We start from the raw sequence: 22340 nt of genomic DNA, 5'->3' as shown, positions 1-22340 counted from the left end.
TATCCTTCCTGTAGCATTTGTATCCTGGAACATGAAGCTGCCAGTCCTGCCCATCCCTGAGCCATGTTTCTGTAACTGCTATGACATCCCAGTTGCATAATCCTAACCATGCCCTGAGTTCATCTGCCTTCACTGTTAGGCCTTTTGCATTGAAATAAATGCAGTTTAATTTATCAGTGCTACCTTGTTCTTGGCTTTGTCCCTGCCTGCCCTGACTCTTTGGCTTACTTCTTTTCTCAACTGTACCAGTCTCAGATTGATCTCTTTCTTCACTATCACCCTGGGTCCATGTCATGACATTTAAGGTTATGACTAAGTTCTGGAAAGTGGGATTAGAATAGATAAACTGCAGCAACCTGATGAGTCGCAAGGTCTCATTAGTCCTTTATGACTTTGGATTCATGTCTAATCTAACACCAGAGACTGTAAATAGCACAGGCTCCGGCGCTGATCCTTGTGGCACTCCACTAGACACAGGCAAGACATTTAAGGATAGGAGGCTGTCTCTATTCTGCCCTTCCTGTCCATTACCCAACCTTCTATTCATGCTAATAAATTCACCCCCCACACCATGAATCCTTGCCTTGCACATTAACCTTTTTAGATTAGATTAGACTTACAGTGTGGAAACAGGCCCTTCGGCCCAACAAGCCCACACCGACCCGCCGAAGCGCAACCCACCCATACCCCTACATTTACCCCTTACCTAACACTACGGGCAATTTTAGCTTGACCAATTCACCTGACCCGCACATCTTTGTGACTGTGGGAGGAAACCGGAGCACCCGGAGGAAACCCACGCAGACACGGGGAGAACGTGCAAACTCCACACAGTCAGTCGCCTGAGTCGGGAATTGAACCCGGGTCTACAGGCGCTGTGAGGCAACAGTGCTAACCACTGTGCCACCGTGCCGCCCAATTTGATTGGCAGCTTTCCTGGATTTCCAAAACACATTTGTTATCCTACATTTACAGGTTCCACACTATCTACCCTACCAGATAAATCCTCAAAATAATTCTAGTGAATTTGCCAAAAATTATTTCCATTTTGCAAAACTGTGCTAATTTTATCAGATCGTACATCGATTTCCTCAAAGCATGGTTAAGACTGGCTGAATAATAGAAATTCCAGTTAACAGAAGTCAGGTTTATTTGCTAACTTCCAAGCCTTTATAGGGCCATTCTACAATCCATGGAATTTTGGAAAGATACAGCTAGCACATCCACCCATATTTGCAACTCTCTCTGCATGCCAAACTTTGTGGCGTATAACATGGAAGCATGGCTGAAGCAACAAAAAGGTGTTATGAAATCACTTTAATTTGTGCTCTCTCTCTCACACAAAGTATAGCAATTTTAAAAAAACCTATCACACCAAATTTCCTAAAGCTCAAATAAACAGTACCCGTGAATTCATTAGGGCTTAAATATTCAGTAATCATTCAATTTAAACTGAACTTTAAATTTATTAAACAAACATAATACTTCCTCACAGGGAAGGAGGTTCAGATTAATGATTGTGGAAACAAAAGGAGTGTCCAGAGGTAGCTCTGAAAGAATTTAAATTTTGTTACAAGACTCATTTGAAATTGCAGCAGCTCTTATCGCTATTTATATTTTTCAAAAATTCTGTTCATGACAATACTTTTAAATTCAGTCAATTGTGAAAAGGTAATGGTGGAGTAGTACTGTAGCAGGACTGGTAATTCTAGACTCGAATCCCACCACGGCAGATAAATATTGGTCAGACACTGGAATTAACTCCCTGTTGTTCATCAAAAGAGTAGCATGGAATCTTTAATATCCAGACCAAGCAGATTTAATATTTCCTGTGAAAGACATCACCATCAATAATGCAGTTCACTCAGTAATGTGTTTGAATGCCAGCTTGGATTTAATGGGTCCACCAATTCCAGAGACTTCGTTACATTTTCTCCAGTCTCCCCTCAAAAAAAAATCCACATTCATCTATTTTAATCTTCTTCCTTTTTAAGATATCGATATAAGATTTTACAATTTAGTTTGTGTCTTGCTACTTTGTCGTAACCATATGCAGTTTGTAGATCTTGTTGCATTTGGACATTGATTGCTTCAGTATCCGAGGAGTCGTGAATGATGTTGAACATTGTGCAGTCAGTGAACATCTCCACTTCTGACCTTTGCTGGAGGGAAAGTGATTGATGAAGCAGCTGAAGCTAGCTGAGCCTAAGGGACTCCCCTGAGGAACCCCTGTAGTGATGCCTTGAATAAAGGTAACTGACCTCCAAAAAAAAACAATAATTTGTTTTTGTGCTTAGGTATGACTACAAAAGTGGAAAGACTTCTCTCTCAAATCCCATTGATGCTAGTTTTGCTAGGGTTCCTTGACACCAAACTTGGTCAAAAACAGCTTTGAAGTCAAGGGCAGTTACTCTCACCTCTGGAGTTCAGTGCTTTGGTCTGTGTTTGACCCAAGATTGCAGTGAGAAAAGAAACCAGGAGGCCCTGGCAGAACCCAAATTCAGTGTCAACAAGGTTACTACTGAGCAAATGCTGCATGACCGCACTTTACTGATGATCAAAGGTAGGTTTAATGGAATAGTGGTGGGCCAGATTGGATTTGTCCTGCTCTGTTCATCTAGGTCGTACTTGGGAAATGTTGCACATTGCCAGATAGATGCCAGTGTTGTATTTGTGCTGGAATAGCTTGGCAAGGGGAACAGCAAGCTCTGGAGTACAAGTCTTCAGTATTACTGCCAGAATGCTGTCAGGGCCCATAGCTTTTGCAGTATTCAGTACCTTCAGCACAGATATCATGCAGGATAAATTGAATTGGCTGAAGACTAGCATCAATGATACTGGGTAGCTTTGGATGAGATCAAGGTGAAATATCTGCTTAGCACCTGGCTGGATACAGTTGCAAATGCTTTCGCCTTGTTTTTTCACTATGATGTATGCACCTAATCATCAAGGATGGGGATATTTGAGCAGCCTCTTCCATTGAGGTTAACTGCGCACAATACTTATCTTTGCTGGAAATGAGGAATTCTGTATCTGCCTGAAAGGAAATGCAATAAAGTTTATTGTGACTGACTCCTGGGATTAGAAAGTTGACCCAAGGAGAGATTTAATAGACTAGATCTAATTTCCTGACTGTTCAGAGGAACGCGAGTTGATTGAAGTGAAACATGTGAAATCCTTAATGTGTTTGATAGGATTGGTGCTAGCAGGACTTCCTTGTATGCAGAATCTACAAATAGGATTACAGCCTTGGAATAAAGAATTAAATATTTGTGACTGAGATGGTGAAAAGTCTTTATCCCAAAAGCTGTGAATCTTAGAATTTTGTATCTCAGAACCATAGATGCTTAGCCATTGACAGACTTTTGGACACAGAAGGTTTTTTAGGAATAAATCAGGGATAAAATGCATGAAGATAAAGTTGAAGCAGAATATCAGCCATAATCTTATTAAATTGAGGAGCAAGTTTGAAAATCTAGTCCTGCTTTATGTAGTCTAATATGTTCATCTACTAATAGCTAGTATTGGATATACTGTATGCTATCTTACCACTTGGCACCTTCACTTTATATGGTAGCTAACATTTAGTTTCAAAACACAAAATGCCTTCAATCAAAATCACTTCACAAACTAAGCACCCATTCAGTTCTGTAACATTCTCAAAATAGTTTTATGATGGAGTAATTAAAGAAACTGATCAAAATAAACACTAATAGATGCAATATTCCATAGCAAAGTCCCCTAAACTCCTATGCGAATAAATTGGTCTACAAACAAGAATAGAAATAGATTTTGTATATATTACATTAAAACCATCTTGCCACAAACTGAATTCTCTAATAATCAAGCAGGATTTGTATAAGTAACTGTAACTGATTACAATCTTAAGAAAACATATCACCAAAGTCATTTTCTCTCAATTATGGTGCCAGAAAAATAATTATTTTTTTTAAAAAAAGCATGCTCTCCTGAATGTTTCATATAGTCTATTATACATGTAATATAACAGTTACCGGATTGGATAGGTATTTTGGCACGTACACCTTCCACATCTGTTCTTCCCTAGAGACTGCATTTTCCAAAAGGACGGACAGCCTCTGACTCTCCAAGGGTCCTGAAAACTTCATGACACCCCTTGGATATGCCAACCTCCCAAATGGATACAGCTACCTGCAAATTAAAAACAAACTGAATCAATATAAAAGAGTTTTCTCACAGGCATAAAATGGATTTGTACAGAATGTACATTCATACAGCACTTTTCATGGCATCAGGACTCCCAAAATGCTTTATAGCCAAAGCTTTTGAAGGACAGTCATTGCAGTAATGTCGGAATTGCAGGCAACATACACACAGCAAGCAGCTACTAACAATGTGATAGCATACAAGTAATCTATTTTGAGATGCTGATTAAAGGTTAAAGATTGGATTGAAATTGGGGATAACTACAATGAAATAGTGTGATGTGACTCTTTATATTGTCATGAAAGGAGACATGAGACCTTGATACAATATCTCATCTAAAAGATGGCACCTCAAACAGTGCAGTGCACGCAGTACAACAATGGAGTGTCTGTCTTGATTAATAAAGATGGAATGAGACGTAATACTACCAACTGAGCCAAAGTTGAGGTAAACTATTCACTATTCCTGCAAAGCAATTTAAAACTAAAGACAGATTTAGCTCAATAACAGACAGTAACATTGTAATGGCTTCACTTATTATCCTCTCCTGAAGCCACAGAAGCAAAATCTACAGGCAGACAGGGAATATTAGCAGCCCACCTAATTGTTATTGAAGTAGGACAGCTCAAATCAGATAGGCTCCCCATATAATACTCATCCATTCCCAGCAGGAATCAGCAGAAGGGCAAATGCTCCGTTTTCCTGTTCCAAACTGTTTTCAAAAGGGTAACAAGAAAAAATACATCACCTCCAGCATCGTACCAATCAAAATCAGTTAACTCTAGACAGATCAGGATTGGATTTGTAATCTGGGGTACAGTTCAATCAGATCGGTGACCGCGCTGGGTTTCTGGAGGGTATTCACTGTCACGTTTACTCTGTGTGAAGCTAGTGAAGTGATTATTGGGCCCCTTGCTGAGATATATGTATCATCGATTGTCACAGAAAGGCTGGAGGTTGGCTAACGTGATGCCACTGTTTAAGAAAGGTGGTAAGGACAAGCCAGGAAACTACAGACCTGTGAACTTGACATCGGTGGTGGGTAAGTTCTTGGAGGGAATCCTAAGGGACAGGATTTACACGTATTTGGAAATGCAAGGACTGATTAGGGATAGTCAACATGGTTTTGTGCGTGGGAAATCATGTCTCACAAACTTGATTTGAGTTTTTTGAAGAAGTAACAAAGAGGATTGATGAGGGCAGAGCATAGATGTGATCTATTTGGACTTCAGTAAGGCGTTCGACAAGGTTCCCCATGGGAGACTGATTAGCAAGGTTAGATCTCATGGAATACAGAAAGAACTAGCCATTTGGATACAGAACTGGCTCAAAGGTAGAAGACAGAGGGTGGTGGTGGAGGGTTGATTTTCAGACTGGAGGCCTGTGACCAGTGAAGTGCCGAGGAGAAAGTGAGGTCTGCAGATGCTGGAGATCAGAGCTGAAAATGTGTTGCTGGAAAAGCGCAGCAGGTCAGGCAGCATCCAGGGAACAGGAAATTCGACGTTTTGGGCATAGCCCTTCATCAGGAATGAGGAAAGTGTGTCCAGCAGGCTAAGATAAAAGGTAGAGGGACTCACTGAAATCCTTGTAGAGGGAGGAAGAGACCAGTGAAGTGCCACAAGGATTCGTGCTGGGTCCACTACTTTTCTTCATTTATATAAATGATTTGGATATGAACATAAAAGGTACAGTTAGTAAATTTGCAGGTGACACCAAAATTGGAGGTGCAGTGGACAGCAAAGAAGGTTACCTCAGATTACAAGGGGATCTTGATCAGATGGACCAATGGGCTGAGAAGTGGCAGATGGGAGTTTAATTCAAATAAATACGAGATGCTGCATTTTGGGAAAGCAACTCTTAGCAGGATTTATACGCTTAATGGTAAGGTCCAAGGGAGTCTTGCTGAACAAAGAGACCTTGGAGTGCAGGTTCATAACTCCTTGAAAGTAGAGTTGCAGGCAGATAGAATAGTGAAGGCAGCATTTGGTATGTTTTCCTTTACTGGTCAGAACATTGAGCACAGGAGTTGGGAGGTCATATTGTGGCTGTACAGAACGGTGGTTAGGCCAATGTTGGAATATTGCATGCAATTCTGGTCTCCTTCCTATTGGAACGATGTGAAACTTGAAAGGGTTCAGAAAAGATTTACAAGGATGTTGCCAGGGAAGGAAGATTGGAGCTATAGGGAGAAGCTGAATAGGCTGGGGCTGTTTTCCTGGAGTGAAGACTGAGGGGTGACCTCACGAGGTTTATAAAATCATGGGAGGCATAGATAAGGTAAATAGACATGGTCTTTTCCCTGAGGTGGGGGAGTCCAGAACTAGAGGGCATAGGTTTAGGTTTAGGGTGAGAGGAGAAAATACATAAGGGACCTAAGAGGCAACTTCTTCACGCAGGGCGCGGTGCATGTATGGAATGAGCTGCCAGAGGAAGTGGTGGAGGTTGCTACAATTGCATTTTTTAAAAGGCATGCATATGGGTATATGAATAGGAAGGGTTCAGAGGGATATGGGCCAAGTGCTGGCAAATGGAACAAGCTTAGGTTGGGATATCTGGTCAGCTGGGACAAGTTGGACCAAAGGGTCTGTTTCTGTGCTGTACACCTCCGAATCTTTCTAGCCAGTCACTCCTCATTCCATTGAGCAAACCTACCAAACAGTACCTTAGTAATTTATCAATATTTCAATACTACTATACTCAATCCTTCATTCAATTGCTCAAATGAGATTTACAAAATTAATCAAATATTCCCAGGACTCAAATGTAGAGCCTTTTGGTTCAAGAAGTTGAAACTTTTTGCTATCTAGGTTTATCAAGACATAGACATGTTCACCATAGAAACAGACCCTTCGGTCCAACCCGTCCATGCCAAACAAATATTCTAAATAAATCTAGACCCATTTGCCAGCATTTGGACTATATCCCACTAAATCCTTCCTTCTCAGATACCCATCCAGATGTCTTATAAATGTTGTAATTGTACAGATAGACAACCCTTTATCCGAAATCTGAAAAGCTCCAAAATCTGGAGGTTTTTCTGTGAAGTTTTATCTCATTATCAAGGTTGTTTGGCCAACTCCAACTCCACATCCACTTGTAGCGTGTCAGTCTGATGTGACGCGAGGGGGGCATGGCCCACCACTGGCAGGCCTCAGTTCTGTCTCAGGGCCCATTAGTCATATCAAAATCTGATGTGTGGTCAGAGTTTTAAAAATTTCACTGCTGAACTGTCACTTATTTTGAAATCCAAAAAATTCTGAATTCAAAAGAACCAGCTGGTCACAAGCATTTCGGATAAAGCATCGTGTATCAGTACCAGCCTCTACCATTTCCTCTGGAAGTTCATTCCATACATGCATCACCCTCTGCGTGAATAAGGTGATCCTTAGGTTCCATTCAAATCTTTCCCCTCTCACCTTAAACCAATGCCCTCTAGCTTTGGACTCCCCCACCCCAGGGAAAAGACCTTGTCTATTTTCCCTGTCCAAGCCTCTCGTGATTTTATAAATCTCAACAAGGTCACCCCTCAGAGCTGAAAATGTGTTGCTGGTTAAAGCACAGTAGGTTAGGCAGCATCCAAGGAACGTCGAATTTCCTGTTCCTTGGATGCTGCTTAACCTGCTGTGCTTTAACCAGCAACACATTTTCAGCTCTGATCTCCAGCATCTGCAGACCTCACTTCTTACTCGAAGGTCACCCCTCACCTCCTACGCTCCAGGGAAAACAGCCCCAGCTGATTCAGCCTCGCCCTATAGCTCAAACCCTGCAACAAAAAACTAGGTGAAAAGTATTAATCAATCAAGTTAACAAACTGAGGCGGCACACAAATGAATGACCCTGTAGCGTGAACGTTTAGGAGAAAAGCCATAATTTAATACTAGATTTTCTGCAGCTCAACTGTCATTTGAATTAGTGTTCAAAAATGTCAATATTAATTAACTCAAAGTTTGTGAGAAGATTTGTAGCTCGGGTGCTTGTTGTTGTGGTTCTGTTTGCCGAGCTGGGAATTTGTGTTGCGGTCGATTCAATCAATAAGTAACCTGGACCCAAAATACCAGCCACTGCAGCGGACAGCTGGAACTGACAACCAGAAGCGGCAGATTCAAGCCACTACAAATGCCGGAGGAAAGATCACAGAAGCGCTTCACAGGAGGCTCCCAAGCACTGAGGATGTCACCTAGACAGGGGACAAAACATCTGCAACACAAATTCCCAGCTCAGGGAACAGAACCACAACATATTAATGAACTATTTTATTAGAAATTGTTGAGCCATTTAGCTAAAATATTTTTAAAATATGAAGGCTTTTCAACCATTAGGTAATTGGAAAAGGAGGAGTGGCGCAAGACAGGGCTCTTACTCCTAACTGCTGCCAGCGACCCTTGCTATGAAAACAGGATGAACAACTTCCCTAAAAACAAGGTTTCGATCTCAAGGAAGCCACATTCAAATGAAAATGGCCACTTTGGGCAAGGTATGAGAGAACTGCAGATATTTATTGAACAATATTTAAGGAAAAGTCATCATCTCCACGAGCTGCAAAACAGGTTAGGACAAAACACAGAAAAGTATAAAGATGAAACAAAATCTGGCAGATGGAATAAAACATGGGAAAATGTAATTATACACTTTGGCAAGAAAATACCCATTATTTAATAGGTGAGAGACTGCAAAAAGCTGCAGCACAAAGATTTGGGAGTCCCTGTGCATGAGTCTCAAAAGGCTAGCACTCAATAGGAATGGAAGATTGAACATTAGCTTATATTTCAAAGGGAATGGAGTATAACTATAGAGAGATCTTGCCATACAAAAGTATAGTGCTATACAACAGTACTTGCAATACTATACTAGGGGCTAATCAGATCACAGCTGGAATAATGTAAACAGTTTTGGTCCCATTATCTAGGTAAAGATATATTGATATTAGAGGCAATCCAGCAAAAGGTTCACTAGGTTGATCTTGGGTATGTAAGGATTTTAAGAGATTGAGTCTGTGTTCATTGGAGTTTAGAAGAATTAGAGGAGACCTTATTGAAACACGGAAATTCATAAGAGGCTTGATAGGTAGATGCAAAGAGGCAGATTTTATTTATGGAGGAATCTAAGACCGGAGGGCATAATCTCAAAATAAGAATTTTCCCCATTTAAGACGGAGGAAGCTTTTTCAGTTTCAGAGTGGTGTATCAGGGGAATTCTTTACTGCAGAGGGCTGCTGAGGCGGAGTACATTCAAGGCCAAGATAGATATTTCTAACTATTACGGAAATCAAGGGTAATGGGGACCAAGCAGAAAAGTGGAGCTGAGGATTACCAGATCAGCCATGATCTTGTTGAATGGTGGAACAGACTTAATTACCTCAGTGGACTACTTCTGCTCCTGTGTCTCATGGTCGAAAAGCAGACAGAGTAACTATTGGTGAATCTTGGGGACTAATAGTTGTTTTTGTATTGCGTGTGACCATATTTGGTAAATGGCAAGTACTGTTTAAAAGATTCTGTAGAATTGTCTCTTCTTTTGTCAACATCCATTGTGGCAGAGAAAGCATTCTATTCCTGGGAGGCCACTCAATATCTGTGACCGAGTATCTGGCACTCTGCCCATTGGGTAAGAAGCACTAGTTCACAAATGCCTGTAAATAGCTTCCACAGTCCTCATCAGAATTTGGGGAAAGAAATGGAAGCATGCTGCACAGGAAAGTACCAGTGTTCCCTGATCCCATTTCCAAAGGCAGCAAATGATTTTGCAACATGCTGCATCAAGTGTTGCCTTGTAAAAGGAACTGATGCACTGAAGACTGAAACTACAGGCATATGAAATTGCAATTAAGAGCAGAATGCCTCTTGTACATTTGCCACAAATTATTTTTACAATGAATGTCAGTTTATTGCAATCCTGAAGCAAAATACTGCATGGTATCTCTTCTAGGTTCCATAAAATAGAATTAGCACACTTTAGACTCAAACTTCTGGAGCTTTATCGAACACAATTGTTGCTGCACTCCAGATGGCAGTAGTGGAGTGTAATGTATTACACTGAATTAACAAAATGCTAATCATATACTCAATACCACACAGCAAATGATGCATCACATGATTTTGTCTCAAGTACAGTCCGGCGTTACATGAAAGCCAAAGTATCAAGATAAGTTCACAAAAGGTCCTGCTTCATATACTTCTACTGGCTCATTTAAAGTCCTTTGTATTAGTTTAACAATACCAAGAATGTTGCAGCTGTTAGATTGGTAAGCTGATACATTGGCCTAGATATATGCATTTCATATGCATTCCATACATTTGGAATGATACCAGAAGTCATAAATTGGAGAGCTTTGACTCACTTAAAGCTTCATAGCTATTCAGGAAAAATCAGAGCATTAAAAACCAAACCAAACCAAACCAAACTGGGGGATCTAAGATGGCGGCAATCTGAGAAGATCACACTGCAGAGCTTCGCATCGCAGCAGGTGCAGGACGGTCCTTTAACCCACCCAACCCAGGTCATCAGGATTTCTTGGGGCATTGGAAAGATTGTGGAGCCTCAAGAAACATTTAAAAATTGACTTACCTGTATTTTCAGCTGTCCAGAAATGCCTAAAAAGGGAGGAGGAGCATCTGAGGCCGGGCCTGCAGCAGCCTCAGAGCTGATTACTCTCCAGGACCTGGTGAACCAGCTCTCGAAATCTCGCGAGATGTTGGGGTAACAGATTGAAGAGAAGCTGGCTCCAGTCTGTCTCATGCTGCAGAAGCATGAGCAACAGCTGGGAGGCCTGGAGAAGAGGACGGATGAGGAGGAGACAAGGTCACAGTGGTGGAAGCTGATGCCAGTTCATTCAAGGAAGAGATCCAAGCCCTGAAGACGCAGGTTCGTAATTTGCGCGACCAAGTGGATGATCATGAAAACAGGGGCAGGAGAAAAAAAACATTCAGATCATCTGTCTGCCCGAGGGTAAGGAAGGTGAGCGGCCTGCGGAATTTGTTGAAGATTGTTGAAATTCCTTGACTTGGAGACTGGCATGAGAGGATTGAAGATAGAGAGGGCTCACCGGGTCACAGCACGGAGGTCGGGTCTGGGTCAACGCCCTCGTCCTTTCCTGGTGCGGTTCCATCATTACCGGGATAAGGAGTGTGTCATCCAGCCTCCAGGGGAAGGATCCAAAGGCCCTAATTTACAAGGGGTCTAAGATCATGTTTTTTCAGGACTTTTCAGCAGCACTGATCCAGAAATGAAAATTGTATGATGGTGTCAAGAGAAGACTGAAGGAGCTTGGGATTCAGTACTCCCTGAGATATCCGGCAGTGCTTCGGATCACCTTAGATGGATCCATGCATCTCTTTGACACATAGGAGAAGGCAAGAGACTTTGTGGACAAACTAACCTAAGTTAAACAATTGTAGTATATATAAATATTGTTGATTGGCTATGCGTTTATCATTCTGTAAAAGAAATGGAGGAAATCCGGTTGGAGCTTTGTTTTCCGCCTTTTTTTAAACCTCTATTGATGATAATTTGGTTCAAACTATGTCTGGCAGTGGCTAAGATGTACATTTTATATTTCTAAGTTAGGACATACCAAAGGATGGGTGGGGTATTTATTCCCCTTTTTTTATATAAAAGAATGTTTTTTTTATTCATGTTAATATTCTATGGGGTGTTTATTCTTTTTAGCTTGTGCTTGCAATGCGGCTCTAGCTGGGAGAAGTGAACATGGCTATATTGGTTAGGAAAAATCTCTCATTTAAATTGTTGGAATGTGTTAAAGACACATACAGGAGGTTTGTAATTCTTAAAGCCTTGATAAATGGGGAAGAATGTGGCATTTTAAATGTTTATTGTCCCCCAGCTCATCCTCTTAAATTCTTGGTAGATGCTTTTTCTAAACTGATAAGTCTCAAGTCTCGGCACATCATCATAGTGGGAGATTTTAACTGCCTCATGGACCCCACAGTAGACAGGCTGCCTAAAGGTCCCTCGATCCCCTCTGCACAAACTAAACAGTTATTGGGTTTGTGTGGGGAGTTAGGGTTGGTGGACATCTGGAGTGTCTCCACCCTACAGGTAGGGATTTCACGTTTCTCTCCAATCCGCATAGGTGTCACACGAGGATTGATTTTTTCCTGACCCCTGCGGTAACCCTGGATCTGGTGGCATCCTGTACGATTGGTAATATTGCCATCTCTGATCATGCTCCAGTGTACCTCATGGTTAAAATTAAGGATGTTACAGTGGATTCAAGGTACTGGCAAATGGACCCCTTTATTTTCATGGACAGCAAGTTTCGGGCATTCCTAAACATCAGCGTAGGCTCGGTTGATAGCTCATCTGTTCTCTGGGAAACTGCCAAAGCTTATGCCAGAGGGTTAGTTATTTCATATTCCACAAGTAGGAAGCGGCAGAAGGGTGAGCAGCATCTCCTTGAAGCACGGTTGAAGGCAGCTGAGAAGGCCTATTTTGACAGACCCTCATTGGTCAAACTTCAGAGGATTACGGCACTACGGTCTGCATTAAATTCCGTGCTCACGCAGAAGCCAAAGAAGGAGCTGGCTTTTGCAAAGCAAAGGTTAAAGGAGCATGGTGACAAGCCAGGCAAATACTTAGCATACCTTGCCAGAAAGAGAAGTGCCCCACAAACCATTACAGCGATTAGGGAAGGGTCTGGGAACCTAACATGTGATTCTAAAAAGATTTATGTGGCATTCCTGAGATTCTACTTTAAATTATATCAGTGAGAATTGAGAGGGGCAGGCCAAAATGGAGTCCTTTTTTAGAGATCTGAAGCTCCTGGGTGTGACTCCCAAACAACTGTCCTTTCTTAATGCCCCATTATCAGAGCAAGAAGTGCAGGAAGCTGTGAGGCAGCTTCAGAGTGGAAAAGCGCCCGGTCCTGATGGACTTCCCAGTGAATTCTATAAGGAATTTACAAGTATACTGTCAGGCCCGATGCTGAATATGTTTAATGATTCATACAGTCATGTTTGTCTTCCACCATCTCTGAGAGAGGCCAATATTTCACTTATCCTTAAAAAAGGGAAGGATTCGGAAGAATGTGCTTCATACAGGCCCATCTCGCTCTTAAATGTGGACTTTAAGATCCTTTCTAAGGCTCTTGCATTAAGGCTGGAGACTGTGTTACCTTCTATTATTAAAGAGGATCAGATGGGCTTCATAAAGGGTCGCAGATCCTCCAATAACGTTAGGAGGCGGCTTAACGTAATTCAAGCATGCCAACAGCAGGCAATACAGGGATTGGGTGATTTCTTTAGATGCAGAGAAGGCATTTGACCGAGTTGAGTGGCCGTACCTTTTCTATACTCTAGACGAAGTTTTGGTCTGGGCAAAGTTTTCATAAGGTGGGTAAAGATTCTTTACAGTGTACCTTTCGCTGCGGTCATTACCAACGGGGTACGATCAAGCAATTTTAATATTTCTAGGTGCAGCCGGCAGGGCTGTCCCCTTTCACCATTACTTTTTACGTTGGTGATTGAACCGTTGGCAGAGGCCGTTTGTGGGGATCTCAATATATCAGCTCCAGAAGTGGGGTCAAAATTACATAAGATCTCGCTGTATGCAGATGATGTTCTAATTTTCTTGACAAATCCAGCAGTTTCAGTGCCTTGCCTGATACAATGCATTCACGATTTTGGCGCTTTTTCAGGGTATAAGATTAATTTTGCTAAATCAGAGGCTATGCCTATGGGTGGTCTTTAGAAAGAGTTGGCTCTTGAGAGCGACTATAGATTCCCATTTATGTGGTCACAGGGGGGTTTTGTGTATTTGGGCGTATTCATTCCTCCAGTTCTGAACTGGCTGTTCAAAGCCAATTTTACTCAATTATTTGAAAAAAATTAAACAAGATCTCCAAAGATGGGAGGGACTTCCAGTCTCATGGTTGGGTCAGATAGCGCTTATTAAGATGAATATTCTCCCTCGTTTGCTATACCCTATACGGATGCTCCCCCTGATTTTCAATAGACAAACACTCAGGAGACTGAACGGTTGGTTCAGCTCCTTTATCTGGCACCGTAAACAGCCCCTCATTAAATTAGCCAAACTGCAGTTGCCTCACAGATTGGGGGGTGTAGACTTTCCAGACATTAAAAACTACCAACTAAGCTCGCTTTTGACCTACGTAAGTGATTGGGTTTGTGGGGACCCTCTTTCAATATGGCTAGATATCGAAGTCTCCCAGGCAAGGTGCCCCCTTACCAGTTTGCTGTTTTTGGAGAAGGTGAGGACAGTTAGGGAATATTGCCATAACCCAATAGTCATCAATACTGTTAAAGCATGGAGGGCAATTCGGCAGAGGGAAGGTTAAATCGGCAAAACATCTTTGTTTACACCTTTAGTGGGTATGCCGAGTTTTCAATCAGGTATGATAGATTCAGGATTTAAACATTGGGCAGCTAGGGGTATATCTTGCATGGGTGATTTATTTGAGGGATATGTAATGATGTCCTTCAATCAGTTTGTACGGAAGTACAAGTTACCTAATACAGACCTCTTTCGTTTTGTTCAAGTTTGGGATCTTATTCAAAAAATAACCACACTTTTGACTGATCCCTACAAATCTGACATAGAAAGAGGGGTACTAAGGGCTAAGAGTAAACTCTCTGTCAGTACTCTATATCACCAGTTGGAGGGTGCCACCTCAGATGAGTCTGATCGACTCTGCAAGATGTGGGAGAGAGAGCTGGGTGTTGAAGTTTCTTCAGAGGCATGGGAGGATATTTGGGAGAATGCAAGGAAGATATCAATTTGCAATAGGACCCATGCTTTACAGTTGGAGATTCTCCACAGGGTCCACTTAGCCCCAGACCGTTTGTCAAAATTTAAACCAGGGGTATCTTCAGCATGTCCCAAGCGCAAGGTTTGTACGGGTACTCTTACCCATTGTCTTTGGTCTTGTGACAGGCTTCAAAAACAATGGGTGCAATGGAGAGGATTTTAGGTGTAGGGGTGGGGAAGGACCCTATTTCGCTCCTTTTGGGCCTACCCATTGTATTTCCTGCAGACTCGCATAAGGCAAAACTTTTCAATATTCTTACATTCTGTGCAAGGAAGAATATCTTGCTAGGTTGGATATCAGAAAACCCCCCAGGCCTGTCAGGTTGGCGGAAGATTGTTATGGAGCATATTCCCCTGGGTTTTCTCACAAATATGGTACGCCACAAAACTGAGAATTTTTACAAGACATGGCAACCCTTTTTGAAATACCTGGACACAGATTTATCTGCCACACTAACAAGGGCTTTTATATAGCCATAACGATTGTGTTTCATGAGTCCAATATCCAGGGAGGAGGAACTGTGAATGTATGAGTGTTTTGTTTGGCTGGGTTGAGTTATTACTATTTATTTGTTTGTTGTTGTTGGATATTTACTTAGTTAAATAGCTAGTTTAGGTTTTTTTAAAAATTTTATACTTCTCTATATATGTTTATACATTCGTATAGGAGGGTGGGTTGGGGAATTTTTTTATTACTTGGGTTTAGTTTTGTACTATTTTGAATTGCATTGTTTTGTATTGGTTGTAATACTTAAAAATCTATTTTTTCTTAATAAAAATATATTTTATAAAAACCAAACCAAACCAAACTGCTTCAGTCTCTACCCCTACCCCAGGTCAGAGACCAGACAATGGACCCGAGAAGAGTGTGTCAGGATTTTGTGCACATCTTGCCACACTGACTCATTGGGAGCTGCCTGGCAAGTTTGAACTTTTCACAGGAAAGTCTGCTACTCCATGAACCTGCCATTGGTTTCTGGCATCTTTGAGCAGGCTGTACATGAACTTAAATCATGCCATGTTACATCATCTCCTGTGCTGTATACATTAGATACTGGATTAATAGTATGCTATAGCACATTCTACGACATTACTGTCACATGGACACCAACAAGTAACACATTGAATGAAGCTCCAGCATTTTGAGACAGAGCTAGAAACCTCAAAGCTACACAGAGAATGTTAGATTAAAACCACATCCAACTCCTTTGTAATCTTCCCCTGCCCTGAAACTTCAAGTGACTCAGACTACCGCTCTCAATCAGACTAACTACACCGCCACCTGCACAACCCCATTCACAATGGGCACTTAACCTTGTCATACAGCAGCTCGTGCTGTAAAAGGTGGGCATATCTAGTCTTAGCTCTGAAGCTCCACCTTTCTGGAGAAGCCAGGCTCAAAAGATCAAGCAAGAAAAGCAGAGCTATGTTAGGACATGGGAAGCTCAAAAAAAATAGTAATCCAATGATGACTGCTGCTCCACAAAACATTTCCACCGATGTTTTAGGTCAGAAAGGAGTGGAGAATGATCAGGACCTGAAAGATTAATTTCTGTTTCTCTTCCATAGATGCTGCTAGACCCAGTATATTTTTAGTGTTGCACTTACTGCAATACCTGCACCACTGTAGAATGCAATTTTACTCATTGTAAATGTAATTGTATGAAAAAGATAAACCAATTTGTAGACTGCATTCCATATTGAAATACTACATTCTACAATGAAATTAAAATGCTATTTAGCTCAGGTGCAAGTATTTTGCAACATTGTCCACTGCACAACAAGTAATAAGACAACCACAAGTAGCTGAGGCTACTGCTGCTATAAAATCTGCTCCTTTTAATTCTGGAGGACAGATTTGCCCCAGTTTACCAGATCAATGAAAATTGAGTAAGCTTTCACTTGCACACTTACTTGCTAATGTGGATGGGTTCTGTCTGTCTCCCTCAATCACCATGAAGTGATTAATCCTTGCTTAATATGGGTAATACATCCAAGTTTCAAAAATCTTTCTCTATTGTTTGGATGTACAGGTGCCATGCATATTAGATTGGGCAGAGCTTACAAATTCCTGCAACATTTTATATTTAAAATAACTGGCTGATTCTTGATGCAACATAAAGGACAACCATATTGCACACAACTGCACAACTTCTAAAACTGACAAGACAGAAATGCTGGTAAAGGTTTCGCTTTTCGCAGCTTAAAGCTACCCAATGAGGTAGCAGTCTTAGCCAATTCTCCAAGATGACAGCTTAAAGAAGCTAAAGCCAAAACAAAATAGGAAAAAACATGCACAGAGAAAGAAACAAGCCAAACTGCTACTTCAAGAACTGAACAATGGGTTGGACTGTAGGCACTCATTATAACTGACCATATTAGTTTTCAACTTTGAGTCGCTACATTGATCAAAATTCACAACAAATCAATATATCCAGGATCAGCTATCAGACCATGCAGCAAAATCTCAGACAGTCCCATTAACAGGTGATACAGAAAATAGCTCTTGAAGCCAATCTTGTTGCTAGATACAAACAGAGATTCAAATAAAACTTTCTAAATAAGATTGTGGAATCCCTAGGTTGGCAAAGTCATTTCAAACGTCTGCAATTCTTGAATTTAACGCTGTCACAAATTCTCAGAATCACAAAACAAGACTAAATTCTAAAACAAAGAACCACCATTCCAGTCCAACTGGAAGCACTTCCCAAATCCATTCAACACTTTGCCTCCTAGTCAATCATTCCAAATAAATACAAAACAGACAATGGGTCATGTGTACTAGCTATTCATTATTAGGGCAGAAACAATATCTAGGGAATGAAATTGCAGCACAACAAATCAAAATAAAGTTCAGAAGATGTAAAGAATCACATGAGACTATACCCAGTACATTACCCTTTAATCAGAACCCTGCGGATTTAAACACTTTTCAAATACTGTCCATGTTTGTTTTTTTTAAAATCATGTATCTAGGAGGTGTAAGTTTCAATATCATGTGACCTTTAAAAGATCACAGGTAAGCCAAGATCTCTAAAGCAAAGGAAAACACCTTACATGACATGAAAATTAAAATGGTCTTTAAAAATAGTAATTTGTCTCCTAACTCCCAGACTCTCCATTTAAAATGCAGGAGTCAAGCGTGGTGGGAAACTCTACACGTGCCTGGATGAAGGCAGCTCCAGCAATATTCAAGCTTGACACCAGCCAAGTCAATGCAGTCCACTTGTTTGGTGCCCTGTCCACCACTTTAAATATTCACTCACTTTATTGTCAACACAGTCTTCAACACATAATAGAACAACTCATCATATGTTCCAAACTTGATCCTAGAAGGACAAGGGCAACAGATGCATGGGAACACCACCAATGGCCAAATTCCCCTCGAGCAACACACCATCTGCACTTGGAACCAGCAGCTTCAGTACTACTGACTCAAAATCCCTGCAGCTCCCTTTCTATCAGCTCCATAACGTATCAACATCACATGAACTGCTGCAACTGGAGGCAATGGATCACTACCACAAAGGTAGTTATGAAGGGGTATTAAATGCTGGTTGGCCAGTGACACCCACAGCCCGTGAAAAAACATAAAATATTCAAGGATGGTGTAATATTGAGAAAAGTAAAAGTTCTATTTATTGGCTTAAATGATTGCTGATTCAAAATTAGACTTCAAGAGTGATTTTTCAGTTAATAACTGATTGATTGTTTGATGAGAAGTGTGTGGGACAGCAAAACACGAAAGATTTACTACATCAATCTACGTTCAACTGCAAATCTTCAGGCCCACAAATTGCACACTGACAAATGGACTTAGAAGTCCTTGACTAATAAAGATCAGATGAATTTGCCACAGGATTTGCAGTATTTATTCACTGTCTTTTCTTACGCAAAAGCACAATGAATAATTTAGATTCCTATTTTACAGGTTTTTATATTGCCCTACTTCATATCATGTGGAAGCATACCAGGACACTAAAAACAATGAATGGAATCAGCATATGAAATGTGTGTCTTCACCTAGGTAACATCTCCACATCAGCAATCTGTTGGCAGATCTTCAAATTAACTCGCTATCAAGAGATGTGCATACCATCTTGTGGACAACCAGTTTTTTACACTGCCCACTATCAGCCCTTCAATCAGATTAGCATAGCTGAAAATTGCAGCTAGACATTTCTTATATGCAGCGAAACAAATCTTATTTCCATAATAGCAAGTAAAAAGGTTAAAGATAAACTGGATATAGGTTTGCTTGCTCAGCTGGAAGGTTCATTTTCAGACATTTCGTCACCATACATCTTCAGTCAGCCGCCAGACTAATGTATGGTGACGAAATGTCTGAAAATGAACCTTTAAGCTCAGTGAGCAAACCTACATCCAGAACCTCAACTTGAGCTACAAATCTTCTCAAAACTTGTTAAAGGTAAACTTGCAACTATACTTTTAAATTTAAAAGAATGCTAAAAAATTAAGATTAATTGATTACAAATGGAACTCAAAAAAGTGACCCTAAATGAGAACTGAAAAATAAAATTGTTCTGTGACAATGCCTAACATTGACATCTCACCAAGACATCAAGAATAATCAACTTTTTCAAAAAAACGTATTTGTACCTTTCCTCATCACATTTCATATTCAGAAGTTGAGATGTGTGAATTAATGGACTAAACATGCAAGGCCTTTCTTTCCTCCAAGGTTGCTTGACTCAGTCAGTTTCCAGTATTCAAATGACAAGCGGTAGAGTTTGACAGTACAGGGAGGATAAGGACCATTACCAGCAGAACAAAAACAAAATGAGTATCCACAACAACCCTCTTCCAGAGTTTGGTTGCTTTAATTGGCTTATGCTCGAAACGTCGAATTCTCTATTCCTGAGATGCTGCCTAACCTGCTGTGCTTTGACCAGCAACACATTTGCAGCTGTGATCTCCAGCATCTGCAGACCTCATTTTTTACTCGAAGATTATCTACTCCCCTGCTTGTGGCTTGACTTATCCCTAATTTTGGTACTTGTGCTGAAAGGCAAATAAAAACTGTTGCTACAGACTCCAAAACCGGCTTTCAGGAGAACTTGTGGAGGGGTGGTGACGACAACGACGAGAAGAATCTCAATGCTAATAGTTGCCTTGCTGGTCTTAGTGTTCTGTTTTACAGACCAACAAGCCACAAAGTTGACACCTTAGTAGCTGTGATCCTTACTCCTAGGATCCTGTTTCTCAGGAGATGCTTCTGGGAACCTGATAAAGAGTTTCTAAATATCAGTTTTTCAGACTGCCTAATAAAACCTGAAGGGCAGATTATGACCAATTCTCAACAACTTGAATCCAAGTTGACTGGAATCAAGAGACATTTTCCATCAAGTTTCAACAACAGAAAATCGCAAGAATGTTATAAGTTATCACATTTTACTCTTCTCTGGCTCACAGTGGTTGTTCTTTTTCATTATACTTTCTAAAGACAAAAATTTGAAGAGATCTCCTTATGTGTTCTATGGGAATAAGGAGATATAGTCTTGTTTCTGGACAACAGGTCAAGTGTTATCCAAAGGATGCCACTTGCTTAAAAATAGAAACATACATTATTTTGCAGAAGATGAAGCATAAGACTAAAACTAACCACCACAAGCATGACTTTAGTGGTGCAAGGGTAACCCTTATGCTACAAAGATTTCAATGTCTTAATAAAAACAATATTGTAAACATTGGCTATTTATTTCAGAACTAGTGTCGTAATCAGCCATGAGTGGATGCCAGCCATTTCTACCAGATAAAACAATTACAGGCCTGCTTAATACAGAAGAAACAAAAGCTAATGGCACCATAAGAAACTAGAAGAAAAAAAAAGCCGATTGTGGGCCCACCTACACCATTTGGATTGCAGTGATTCAAGATGGTAGCTCACCACCTTCCAGGGCTACTAGGTAAAGGCAATAAAATGCTTACATTTAGGAGGCCATCTGGGATGTCCTGATATGGCACCTCCTTGGAGCAGATGCGGCAGAGGGATTGGGAGCCCAATAATGCTTACATCACACGTGAATAAAAATGTCATTTCATGCAGGTTTTGTTACACAGAACTCTGACAAATGAACACTGGCCAATGTCGATAAAACATCACACCTGGTATATGTTACATAGCATCACCATAATTAGTAGTAATTTAGATAGTAGCTGGTTTTGTAGTCTTGTTAGTAATTTTCTCAATTCAAATCTAGATCTGCAGTATTAGTGTTTAAAAAAAAGCAAAAATGAAAATATTCAGTATTAAATCCGATGTCACTGATCATCAGAGAAAGCAGATGCAGCCTGTTGAAACATCACTTAGACTATGTCTGCAATAGCCTGCACCGGTACATAAGATCAAGCTTTACACCTGGGGGGGGGGGGTCACCTGCAAGCTTGTGGAATAATACAGGGTGACTGCCTAGGCTGCCCAGAACCTTTCATACTGTTCATTAATCTTCGACTGTCACAGGTGGATAGATGATAAGCAGTCCATCTCCTGCAGTTGTACTAGCACCATTCCCCACCTTTTCCTCCACTATATTGAGACAGTATCAGCACTACCTCGTGCTCCCATGAGGAGGTTGAACAGTTCATCATCTTCACGAACACCTTCCACCCTGACTTCAAGTTCACCTGGATCATCTCAGACACCTCCCTCCCTTCCTAAACCTCTCAGTGTCCATCTCCGGCAACCAACTCAACATGGACATTATTTCAAACCCACCAACTAGCACAGCTACCTAGACTCCACCTCCTTCCCCCCTTCCCTTCTGTAAAAAGGCTATCTCTTACTCCCAATCCCTCAGCCGCATCTGCTCCAAGGAGGTGCCATATCAGGACATCCCTACTTCAAAGGATAGAAACTCCCTGGTCCTCACTTTCCACCCCACTAATTTCTGGATACATGGAATTATCCTCCAACACCTACAATCAGACTCCAACACCAGGGATATACTTCCCTTCCTACACATATCAGCATTCTGCAGAGACCATTCCCTCCATGACTTCCTCGTTAGGTCCACAACCCCCACCAACCCACCCTCCAACTTCCCTTGCTGCAGCAAGAGGTGTAAAACCTGCATCTAATCCTTCCCCTCACCTCCATCCAAGGCCCCATGTGGAACCTTCCATATCCAGAGATTTTACTGCACATCCAAACAGATCATCTACTGCATCCATTGCTCGCGATGTGGTCAGCTCTACATTGGAGAGAAGACCACCCGGCCTTGCGCACTCACCCGACCCTGCCCACCACCACCACCACCACCCCTATATTGCACACTCGCCCCCACTCCGGCACGTTCACCACACCCTTCCCTCTCCTCCCTTCACCTCCCTGCCCCCTCACCCCTCCCCTCCCC

General features: G+C 41.3%; 1 protein-coding gene across 1 annotated transcript in view; it reads right to left on the bottom strand.

Annotated features, from left to right (window-relative positions):
- Nucleotides 1–22340, bottom strand: part of ccni (cyclin I) — a 39943-nt gene that overhangs the window by 17086 nt on the left and 517 nt on the right. The window contains exon 2 of the mRNA XM_060825769.1: nucleotides 4014–4170. Within this exon, the coding sequence (XP_060681752.1) occupies nucleotides 4014–4127 (114 nt within the window). The 5' untranslated portion in view covers nucleotides 4128–4170. The remainder of the gene's footprint in view (nucleotides 1–4013; nucleotides 4171–22340) is intronic.

Source organism: Hemiscyllium ocellatum, chromosome 1 (genome assembly GCF_020745735.1).
Source record: "Hemiscyllium ocellatum isolate sHemOce1 chromosome 1, sHemOce1.pat.X.cur, whole genome shotgun sequence".
Classification (NCBI taxonomy): Eukaryota; Metazoa; Chordata; class Chondrichthyes; order Orectolobiformes; family Hemiscylliidae; genus Hemiscyllium; species Hemiscyllium ocellatum.
This window is presented reverse-complemented; position numbering and strand designations above follow the sequence as displayed.